The 12216-nt window shown below is 40.5% G+C and overlaps 1 protein-coding gene across 1 annotated transcript; it reads right to left on the reverse strand.

Annotated features, from left to right (window-relative positions):
- Positions 1 to 1613: 1613 nt before the first annotated feature.
- On the reverse strand, positions 1614 to 9915 carry hapln4 (hyaluronan and proteoglycan link protein 4; the record flags this gene model as incomplete). Its single annotated transcript, XM_080506283.1, has 7 exons — positions 1614 to 2011; positions 4420 to 4606; positions 5521 to 5636; positions 5762 to 5934; positions 6443 to 6632; positions 8357 to 8477; positions 9817 to 9915. The coding sequence occupies 7 exons, from the start codon at positions 9913 to 9915 to the stop codon at positions 1614 to 1616; spliced, it is 1284 nt and encodes a 427-aa protein (XP_080362409.1).
- Between the last annotated feature and the right edge of the window lie 2301 nt (positions 9916 to 12216).

A 12216-nucleotide genomic window follows, 5' to 3' on the forward strand; every position in this document is an offset into this window, starting at 1 on the left:
CACACACACACACACACACACACACACACACACACACACACACACACACACACACACACACACACACACACGCACACACACACACACAAATCTTGCCAGGAAATGAGGTTGATTTAAGGTGCATTGAAAGTGACCTTAAAATGACAGACGAGTGAGGATATACACTATATTGTGAAAAGTATTGCAGCTTGCCTGCACACACCGTGAATTTGTGAGACGTTCCATACTTAAAACATGGAGGATTTAAAATTAAATAAAAATAAAAATGCATGAGCCATATAAATTTGACAATTTACAAAAAATAAAGATAATAGTCATCTGGAAATGTAATAATGACAATACTAATTTGCAACACATTCATGTATGATGTGGCGGAGATAAGTCATATAGATTGCTTTTTTTGCATGGTCAACCACGCCAGAATGATCATGGCTATCAAATCAAGACAGTGATGCTGGTGTCAAATAACAACCTTATTGATTAGTAAAAGCATCAGTGGCGTTACCTGGAAAAATCTCCTCTCTCAAGTACAAAGGGGTTCTTCAAAAAGACAAAGACAGAAGCAAATCATTTCAGAAGAATATTAATTTGGTGCGAAAAATGTGACAATACAACTAAAGAATAATAACAATTTCCCCGTCACCTTCATTCAGAGTTGATAAAATAGCACAAAAACATGCATGATTCCAATCAACAATCTGAAGACGTTTATTTATCATATTTTTTATTTGTTTTGGGGGATTCATTCATTCAGTGGTTTCAAACATATTCTGTATAAATGTCACTTTAATGACATTAACGGAGCAATAAGTGGTCCTGATAGCTGCAGTAATTGACGTAAACAGCAAATACTGGAGCTTTGTTTCTGTGCTTGTTCAGCCCCAACATCTACTCTGAGCCAAATACGACATGCCTGCTCAGGTTGAAGCGAAGATGCTACCACAAAATAAAGCTCTATCTATTTAAAGTGCCATTATTTCAGTGCTAGTGCAATATTTACTACTTGGCCTGTTTAGCTCTGATGATGGGATTGCCAGTTACGCGATAATGAGGAAAATGACTCACATTGTGCCAGAGGGTTGCTAACCAATATGGCACCCGGATACTGACAATTATACTTGGTGCAATCAAAACTTAAAAGACATGTTGGATTCTTTCCATACAGTCAGGCAGATCATCGCATCTCACTCAGTAATGAATGTTTTCACCCTGGCAAGGGATCCTGGCTCAGGGCTCAGGAGTCACAGCAGGGGCCAAACATGATTCACACACACACATGTAAACAAGAATATTCATGGCAGACTTTCTGATCTGATATGTGCCTGGGTGACGATCAAGCTGCTGTTTAATCATACACTTTTCCAGCGACAGATGTGCTAACATACTCACTCCTTAAGATGATTGACTGAGTGGAGACGAAAGGAAAAACCACCCTAATAAAGATGTCGCCCTTAATTTTACACAGCCTGGCTTCTTCTCTCTGGCAAATCTGCAAATGAGTACATCTTGTCTGAGTGTTTTACTTTAAAAGCGATGAATGGAGTCTGGCTGCTAGGCGACAGTTGCAGTCAAATCTAAAATTGCATCCGCCTCCTGCTCTCAGTAATTCCAGTTTAAATCACCCTGGTGGCATTCATGGGGGTGCTGCTGCTGCTGCTGCTCTTTCTGCTTTTCAAACTATCTGCAGGGCCTTTTGCCATCATAGGACCAGCTGCTATTTCGTCCTTGTTCTTGCGAAAGCAGTAGACCCCATAAAGGCGAAATTTTTTATCAGGAAAGCCCAGGTGTCGAACTCCTGGCTGGGATCCTCCACATCGAGAACGGGGGTTGACTATTGGGTAGCGGATGCTGCCGTCCTCCAGCCAGCCGGCCTCACAGCGGTCCAGCAGCTGAAATTTCCACGCTGCGTACAGCTGACCCACTTTGGCCACCACTGAGCCATCTCGAATGCAGGCCTTCGTCGCCTCTGCGTAGTTCACCTTCTTGAAGCGTTTCAGAAAGTATACTTTGCCTGCGGTGATATACAGAGGGGAGAGGGCAGAGGTTTTAGTTGTTGGTGAAGGAAAAATATAGCGGCTGCATTGCTCAAGAGGGCAAAAGAGAATGAGAGATGAAGCCCCAGAGACCAGCTGATCCCCCAAGGGTAGACTCCAAGTTTCATGGCCTCTGTGTCTAATTGTCTTTAAAATATCTGAACAGCATCACAACATCAAAAGGCAATACTGTGTCAGCTGACATAACCACAAGTCACAATTATTCATAATTGTAACACATCAACATTTGCCTTTATTGGCTCCTGGAGGGATTTTTCGACAGGCGACAGTGAAGAGAATGCCATCCTGATTGGTGAAAGTGTTTGACTGAAGCTGAATCCCAAGCTCGCTTCTCTTAAATATAGAACTATGTAACTACAAGTAAAGAGCTGCTGGTTCTTCTCAACAACTGATTATGAAAATTATGTCAGCAACCTCGGTTTTGCTCCTGCCTCACCTATTGATTTTTTTGCTTGTTTATGTGACCAGTGGCTATTAGAGAAGCAGAATATTGTCTCATATTCCCTCAGGGATCTTTCAGTAAATACCTTCCAGCTGGACGGAGACACAGTACTGGTCATGAACACTGCTGGAACCTCCTGGCCACAACAGACTGTCCATAGTAATTAACACACAAGGGAAGCCGTGAGCAGTCCTTTAACATTTCTATCGTACCACCTTTTTCTCATTGTTGAAAGGCACTGGTTTTTTTCGCCAAGTTCAGTCTATCCCAAAACAGCTTATGATTTAAATGAGGGACCATGTTTATCTAAGAAATAGAAGGTTTTTTTTTAATGCATGACATAATTCCAACTCAATTTCTAAATTTCTGAAAAAGCAAATGTGCTTAAAGCTGTGTTTTCACCAAACTTTGAAAATACAGCATTAAAACAACTGACATTCAATCCCAATCATTACATTATAGAAGTACTTACATAATAATATAATGCTTAATTTAAATCATTTGATAATGAAACATAAATACAGCAAAATGTGTTTTAAGACTCACAATGCAGCGAGATCATGTATTTCAGTGTTTCCCTATCCCTTTGTTTGGGGTGGCAGAGATCACAGGAGTGCAAGCTGAGGTGCTCTACAATCTTGTTCCCAAGGGAAACTACTGTCGCAGCATTCCGCTTCAACTGTGGTAGGATGACTGGCTTCAGTAGAGCGACCTAGATCTTGCTCATGAGAGGTGTTGAGTGTCTTCCAACAACAGTTCGTTCAAATTACCATAACAACACTTACTTGCCTTAGCAGTTAATAGAAATGTGCCAAAGCATGCAAGTTTGAGAACTGCATTGTAGCCACAAGCCAGTTGTGCCATTTCTTTGCAAGGATGTCCACGAGGCCTCTTAACTCTTGTAGAATCTTCTTTGCAGAAACAATGATGACTGCCAGTAATCTTATAGGCTCACAACCTCTTTTGGTTACTGATGTAACTTGGACTTCCTTCTTTTTAGGAATGCTTTTTTCATAGCATGTACTATACCAAAATCTAGAGAGCCTTTCTTAGGGTTAATCTGGAGGTCTCTTACATAAAAGGTTGCAATTTATTGGTCAGTACTCCATTGTTTATCTTTGACTCCAAAAGTTTGGCGATATGCCACCGATTAGCTGCCGTGAGATTGATCCATCCATCAATCTTCTACCACCTCAGCCTGCATGTTTTTGGACTGTATTAAGAAACCAGACTGCATGGAGAAAACTCATTCATTCATTCATTGGAATAAGTTAGATTTTTTTATTTTCTCCAAATAGCAATGTGTTCCCATGATGATCATTTGATAAGACACTTCAATTGTATCTTTCTACAATGACTGAGTGCGTTATGAATTCGAGCCTTGTATCATATCTTTTTCTGGTCGAGTTTTGTAACGTCACGTTTCAACTGCCTTAGGACTGCCAATGACTTCCGTGATGTAAAAACTAAACCAGCCTCCAACTTCCCCAAGTTTGTTTGGGCTTTTGAACCTGAAGGTGTCGTGTACAGACTCTCTGAGGGAATGTGATGTAAATCAAAGAGCAGGGAGATGAAAGGCAATGCTGAGCACCCAGAGGACACTGTGGCCCGAGCAGGGCTGAATCAACATTGCCTGATTTAAATCCAATGGCCTGAGGCCTGTAAGATCACAGGCAGAGATCAGAGACATGGGCTTCATTTCCCCTTGGTCTAACACTCATGATACATCCTCTTTCTATAGCGTAACACAACAATTCAGCTCTGCCAGTGTTTTGTTCTCTAATCATGAACCACAGATGCTGAATACTAGCGTGGATGTTTGTAATCATGTTGATGGACTACAAAGTGCTCCTGATCATCTGATACACACATGCAGGTGCACATATATAAAGCTGCCAGCTTCAATATTGCTTTATTTCTCACCGTTGAGCTTGGAAGTGAAGCAGAAGGCATCGTAATGTTCATCCTCCTTGTGCCGGTAGCCATAGTTACGCACACCAGCAGGATTGTCCTTACGACCACACTGGTCTCTGGGATGAGAGATAGGGTACTGGACTGAGCCGTCCTCAAGCCATCCTGCATTACACCAGTCTAGCCCCTCCAGCCAGGCCTGGGGGTGAAGACAGTGAAGGTTAGTGGGCCATAGTGAAGGAATAAAGATGTTATTTAGAGGAGAAATAATTCAGTTTGTCTTCTCTGACACAACTTCAATAATCTTCACATTAATGTGGTGCATCTCTTGCAATTTAAGGAAATATATCTATATATTTAATTTCATAACTTATCAAAGTGTAAGAATGTAAAAGAAAACATCAACTTAAATTTAAAACCTCTTGCTTCTGATTCGTTCAGTAGCATACATAAACTAACATTGTCACCTGAAACCTGTGCTGAGATATCACTGATGCAGAAGTGATTTATAGCTCCCTTATTGCAAGCACAGTAGCATTAGCGTCAAATCCATATTGTGAAGGAAAATTTGTAAAAACATTCATGTTGAAAGCCGCAGAAAATGTGTTCCCTGAGAGAGACAGACTTTAGCTGATATTAACACTATATATAAAAAAACACTGTGGTAGAGGGGATACCAGATCTGAACTAAAATGAATTTGACATCTACGCTACAAATAATCTAGATCAGATTATTTGATCATCTTTACTACCAAAGAGCTGAATTATGACCCTGTGCTTTCACCACAAATAGGAATATAAATATGTGAGGATAATAGGTTTAATGAAAATAACCATCATCTTAAAATGCTGTAATAACTGTAATTACAGAGCAATTACAAATGATTTCTCCCTCAGATGTGATGATATTGACCTACTTTCTCCAATTTCATACAGGGTCACCAGTATTTTATACATTTTAGGAATTTGACTCAGAGACCACAGACAATGGGGAAGTGGTCTTTTGCTCATCAATGTCCCCTGTCTGTGGCACATAGATCCAATATAATAATACAAGACCCTCTATTAAATACAGGAGACTACAAAAAAAAACAAACTGGAATGTAAATTCACCTTGTGCAGTTGAGAATGGGAGGCCAGGATGGCATCCTGGTGTTTGCAAGTATCTTCCGCTTGGTGGTAGTTGAGTTTATAGCGGCCCTCCCGGGGGTAGTAAGGAAAGACCACTCCTGCAGGAGACAAAAACACATTTTTGAGTTGGAGATTTCAAGTCTTACATTGCCCAATCTTTAAGTGCAACATACTATCTTTGCTTTATCAAAGTTCAGCTCAAGTATGTCTCATATTTCCCCACCTTCCAAATCAAGGTTGACAAATCCTGTATCGTCCTCCATGTCATTGGTCACTTCACACTCATATCGTCCGTAGTCCTCCAATGTGACATTTTGGATGATGACAGAGGCATCCCCTGGTCCTGCCTGCTCCAAAAACACACGTCCTCTGTATGATCCGAACACACGTTGCTGCCTGGAGGGGTTTGATACACAATTGTTATCATTCATCAGTTAGTATTCATTCATGTTTCAAATTAAAAGGCTAATTCTGCACAGCACTCTGTATTTAAGTGTGAAGGACAAATCAAATTCACACACACACACACACACACACACACACACACACACACACACACACACACACACACACACACACACACACACACACACACACACACACACACACACACACACACACACACTAATTTTGAGTGTCAGTGTGTTCAAATGGCAAATATGTGACTTTATGTCAGATTGTTGTGTCTCAAGGCCCCCTCAGAGAACCGTGTTCAGTGCATTTATAAAGTGCCACTATGAATTGCAAATTCTGTGCAAAGCAGAAAAGGTGTTTAGAGATTTGGAGACTTGAGAAGAGACTTTGCTCCCTGTGTGTCATTTTAAATAATTGTGCTTTGCGTGTCATTTTAATGTGTTGACAATTGGAGAAAAAAAACTGTAAAGGATGAAGTAGCAGATTTTACCTCCCAAGAGCCACAAAGACGTCCTCAAACTGCAGAGCATCTGTCACTTTGGTCCATTTAATACGAATGCGAGCAGGATCAGTGTTCTCTGGTTCATGATGGAATCTGCAGGGCAGAGTGATGGCGCCACCACGGTGTGTCACCACTTTACCAGGAGCCGTCTGTACAATCACTGCCCCAGTGTCATCCTCTGAGGGAATAAAGATAGGAGACTGTGGCTTTTCAACTTTCTACTGTTATTCAAAACTTTTATTGTTTAACTACCGAACTGGTGGCCGTGGCTTCGTTGGTAGAGTGGACTCTCTCAATCGGGAGGTTGCAAGTTCACATGTCAAAGTGTCCTTGAGCAAGGCACGAGACACTGAACCTCAAACTGCTAACATGATGGATTAAGTGCCTTCCAGCTGCTTCCAGTGTGTGAGTGTGTGTGTGTGTGTGTGTGTGTGTGTGTGTGTGTTTACCAGTGTAAAGCACTTTGTGGGCTGCTCAAGTGGTGAAAAAGCACTATATAAGTAAAATCCATTTACCTTTTCCATTTTACCACAAGCAAGGAATTTTCTATGACTAAATTGTGCAGTTAAGTGGTTGCACTTGGCAGCATTTGTATCATAATCTTTAATATTCATTTTTCTTTGTAAACATATGACATTGAGAGCGCTGTAAAACTGAATTCCAACAAATTGACTCATATTGAGTTGTTTACTTCTCTTCAACATGTCACAAGGCACCCTTTGTTTTTCCCATCAGCACATCAAGTGTGTAGTATACTCACCCCTCCTCAGGCATCATCATTAAATTAACTGGTGAAAAAAGTTTTACCGCAAACCTCTGTAGAGATAAATTCACGAAAATGCCCAAAAGACGAATGTGAAATCATCTTCGCCCAAATGTGTAATATCAAGGTCCACTTTCCTTTTTTAGGCAGAATTTTTCTCACTCACTGTTTCTATTGTATGCCTCAAAAATCCCTTGGTGTGTTGTAAACATTTAAAACATTTAATAAGCAGCCACAAGAGGTTTTCTGAAATGTTGTGACCAGATAAACGCACCTACAATTATCCATGCCAGGCAGCAATTAGCCCTGTCACTGCTTGTTGCTCTCTGCAAAGTTGTTTATCACTATCAGCCATAAAAGCATCAAGTGGGGTTTATTCCAAACTTCAAACACATTATTTTCCAACACAGAGCATGGCACTGTACGATAATGATATTCGGGCAAATAATGTCATTGAATTTCTTTTTTTTTTTTTTCATTTAGGTGTAGAAACATGCCTGCCAACAAAACCAAATTTAACAAATAGTTGTAAAAGGCAAATTCTTGTGAAGAACGGGAACTAGAGCACAAATCTATGATCCAGATGAGCAATACTTTGAAGCTGGTTAACAACTCCGTAACATACCCGGGCTTTTACAATATGTCTGCATGGATCCATATAAATTGGCAGATTTCGCTTCATATAGAACTGCATATTTTCCTAAAAAGCAGGAATTATTAACAATATTAAAGATTGTTAATATCACAAGGATATTGGCCACAGTCCACAAGTTTAGATAATGTGGTCAAGATAGTTTTGTCTAATAAGATGAATTCATGACTCAAATCCTTGAAATGCTTTTTAAAAAGATCACAAATTGCAGAAAATACAACCCTGAACTTTTCTTACCTTTATGTGGAAATCTGAGAATAGTGAAGCCCATGAAAATGTTACATTTTTATGGTGATAATGCTTATTACATACCAATATGGTACCCTGAAGATGCTATTGAAATGATTCAGCCTTGTCGCAAACGTCATTTTATTCAGGAAAACACAAATAATTCTTTGCGTATTGCAGCTCAGATCAATGAAATTCGAGGCCTTTTATATGTGCATGTGTGATATTGTTAAGACAAGAGAGTAAAAACAATCCTTACCAAGGACGTGCACCACTTTTCTATTTCCTTTCTCTAAGTTGTCAGCCAACAAAGACGTGTAGAGGCCAGAGGTCAGGATGAACACCACAAAGGTGTTGTGAGGCCAAAGCTGTGTGAAGAACTGCAAGGAAAGAAAAATCCCAAGGGGAAGCGTACTCAGGTTTACATGGTGGAGAGGCATGAACAAATGCTAAAGTTATGTTCCAGAGGCACAAAGGCTTGGACCTGGCTTGGTTTTTATCACAAGAACTACCTGTTGGAAATTAAAAGGGGAAAAAAAAAACATTTTGAAAGACAAACCATTCATAAAAGAAATTCCATTGACTGTGGGCAACGTCATGCTAAAACTCCTGCAGAAAACCCATATTTTAGGTGTTTAGGAAACCTGGATAGGAGGCTCAGTGAACTGATTATTTTGGCTTACTCAAAAAAATGTTTGGGAATCATGCTTCAAAACAACTGAGCAGCATAGTCTGCTACACTTTGACGTCTATGCAAACTATTTGCAACAAAACAGTGATAGCCCTCACATGACAGTCCAGACTTCAAGCTGGATTGGAATTTTTTGTTGTTGTTGCTGCTGTGTCTGTAGAGACGAACTAGATACGTTTTTGGGGAAACAGAATTGTTGGGACCAATTTGTCAGCAAAATCTTATTTGACGACATGAGCAGCAACAATATCATCACACTTCCAAAAGAGGTCATGGTGTTTCATCTTCATTTTAGACATAATATGAAGACGGCAAATGTGTAAATACCATGTTTTCTGGCAACAGAAAGAAAAGTTAAGTTTACTTGAATGTTACAGCTACTTTTTTTGGCAAAATGTTCGTATGTGTGCACACAGCCCCACGGGAGTGTTTTGACCCGGCATGTGACACCATTTGTACTACATGCTGAGTAAATAATGGATCATATGAATTCATGATAGGTTACAGAAGAAAGGTCTGTGAAAATCATAACTAAGCTTCCTAGTTTTTGATTTTTTTTTTTTTTTTACTTCCATGCAAATATAATCACATCTTCATCCTAACAAAAGGATGGAGTCATCTGCGTATACTGCTCCTGGATCCCCTGTGCGAGGTATGCACTGTCAACTGTGAATAATCACTTCCCATGAAACAGAGCTGTGGTACATAAAGTCTGAACATGAATCTAGGCCTCATTGAAGCAGAGTCACTAAAGCAGCTATTTTACATGCACATTGCACACTATAAACAGCCCCGCTGCATCATTTCTCTCAAGGTTAGTCCAATAATCATCCCTGCGGTTCTCATGCAGCACATGGAGCTGCAAAGCTGAGACACGCTAAACAAGCACAGAAGTGATTTAAACTTACCATTGCAAATCACAACAGGACTAGTGCCTGGTTGAAGCAGATGTGCCGCTGTGAAGCGTTTGACTTCTCAGCCCAGGCTAAATGCTGTTCTGCAGCAGCAGCAGCACTCGCCTCTCTCACCCCCTCTCTCTCTGTCTCCAGACCCATCGCTGTTCTCTCGCACTGCAGGGGAACCACTGGTGTTTGTGGGACCCGCAGTCCTCCGATGACGCAGCACATATTAGATTGTGCAGTGTGTGGAAAAGTTAATGTCGTGCTCTGCATCGATGAAGCCCATTAGAGTATCACTTACGACATACTGATGCATAGTTTGTTCTACGCAAATCTACGAAACATCAGTCTAAAAATAAAGCTGTTATTAAAAAGGTGGCAAAGCAATTAGCTTTATTACATAATACCAGAGGGAATGGAAAACGATGCATCCGTTTTGACGCAGTCATTATTATCTGCATGTTCTGTTTGTTCTGTTTGGACATAAATAATAATCAGACATGGAGGAGAATATTAAGGGTCTCATTGCCTTCTTGGGTTTGTAAGTAAAGACTGAACTCAAACAGAGATTGTTTGACAATCCCTATTTAGAGATAGTATCTAATAACTGAGGACAGTCACAATATATAATATTTATAATGTTTCTAGGAATGGCCACAAAACTCCTGTGTGAGCAAAAAGATTTTTATGCAGTCCAATGATTGAATATTTAGTCGAGAGTTATTGTATCTCCAACTCCTTTAAATTATTTTTGCTTTTTACCTACCGGTATTCAGAAGTGGAGCAGAAACTTTTAAAACAGCAAACAGTGATGATCCAAAAGTCACTCTTCAGCAACATAATGGCATGTGGTGCACATGCGAGTTTTTCGTGAGCCAGACAGTAGAGAGAGAGGGACCTTTGACATTATTGCAGTGGACAATGAGAAGGCAGGACACTCAGCAAGACGGGGCTGCGCTTTGTGTGGCTTTTAAACGAACAATGAAGCCGCTCTGTTGGGTTTCGTGGTTTCATGCCGTGTTGCCGAGATCCAGGTTGATTATCAGTGTCCTGCAGAGCACCGAACACGACCTGTCAGCTGCTGTGCTACTCCTTGAGTTTCTTCCATCTTGTGCGGTTTCGCTGCAGGACCAGTGACCAGTGTGTACGACATGTGCCCAGACCCTCCCTGCAGTATTTCCTATGAGGCAAAAAGAAAAAAAGAAAAAAACCCAGACAGACAAGGAAGTGATGCTTTGTGGGACTGAGAAATCCGGGGTTGGCGCGGCAGTATTAGAACTGACAGCTTGCTCTCGGAGCTGAGCCAGCAGCTGGCTCCTTCCAATTAATTGGCAATTTAGTGTGCTATTTAACATTATCTTCAATGTGTGTTGGTTACACTCTATAACAAAATAATCCCTGCCTTGCATCTGCAGGATTTAGACAAGGCTTCTTCATGAGTTGCTGAAGTTTTTGGCCCTCAGAGCTGGAAAAAAAAAGAGATCATCCCACAAATCTATTGCAAGTTGAGAAATGGACTTTAGGCAACTGTTTTTCAATACCGTTGAAACACTGAGGATTTCTGTAAGATTACCTGTTACCTGGGAGGGAGGTAATTTTCTCAAAGAAAATGCAAAGAAAATGTACAAAGGATAACCATGAGCCCTCAGAATATGATCAATGGTCCTCCAATTCTACTCCTCTGTTTCAGACTCAATGCTGGTTTGCTCAGTTTTCATCTGCCTCGTATTTCTAGTTTCAGGAGGCCACTTTTGCTTCTAAATCAAACAAGACTTAGCCCATGTTGGACATGTCTGGTGCCGTCTTTACCATAGGATCATACTTAAGAGAGGAATTATTTAAAGATGTTGTACTTGCATTTTAGCATTCCAACAACAGGATCCAAAAGTCCAGCTCTTTTAAAGCATCCTATGCAGGGAAAATGATGAGTGCCAGAACTCCCAGAGGGTCCGATATTGATCTGACAATAGAAAAAAAAAATAACTCTCTCCTTAAGTAGGCTGTCCTGGATGTCCCTGAGAGTCACATTCCACATATTGCTATAATCCAAAAGCTTCTTCAACTGGCAGCATATCTCCATCCAAGTTGAGCTCCTGTAGTTCCGTAGCCCTTTTATCCTCTGGAAATGATAAGACAATGACAACTGAACTGTGGCTTACTAATTTGTCTCTTTTACCACACAAGGCATAAGTTTCATGGCTTTATTCTCATTGACCACAGACTTTAAACAGTCAACAGCAAAGAAAATCCTAAGAACTGCTTTAAAGAGTGGTAAACCATTGATACTTTCAATAGGATAATCACATGCTTGGTGTGATGGTGGAACATCCTAATATCCCCTATAATTTAATTCATTCATTTAATCATGATATTCCAGAGGGGTGCATTTACTTGGAAATTGTGTAACACAATATACAATGTGAAAGTCTGTTGGTGAACTTCACGAGAACAAGGCCTCCAGCCTGTCCACATTCAACGACAGGCTGCAGAGATAATACACACTCAAAAACTCGTGGTTCTGGTCCTGTG

Source organism: Blennius ocellaris, assembly GCF_963422515.1.
Source record: "Blennius ocellaris genome assembly, chromosome: 12".
In the NCBI taxonomy this organism is placed as follows: Eukaryota; Metazoa; Chordata; class Actinopteri; order Blenniiformes; family Blenniidae; genus Blennius; species Blennius ocellaris.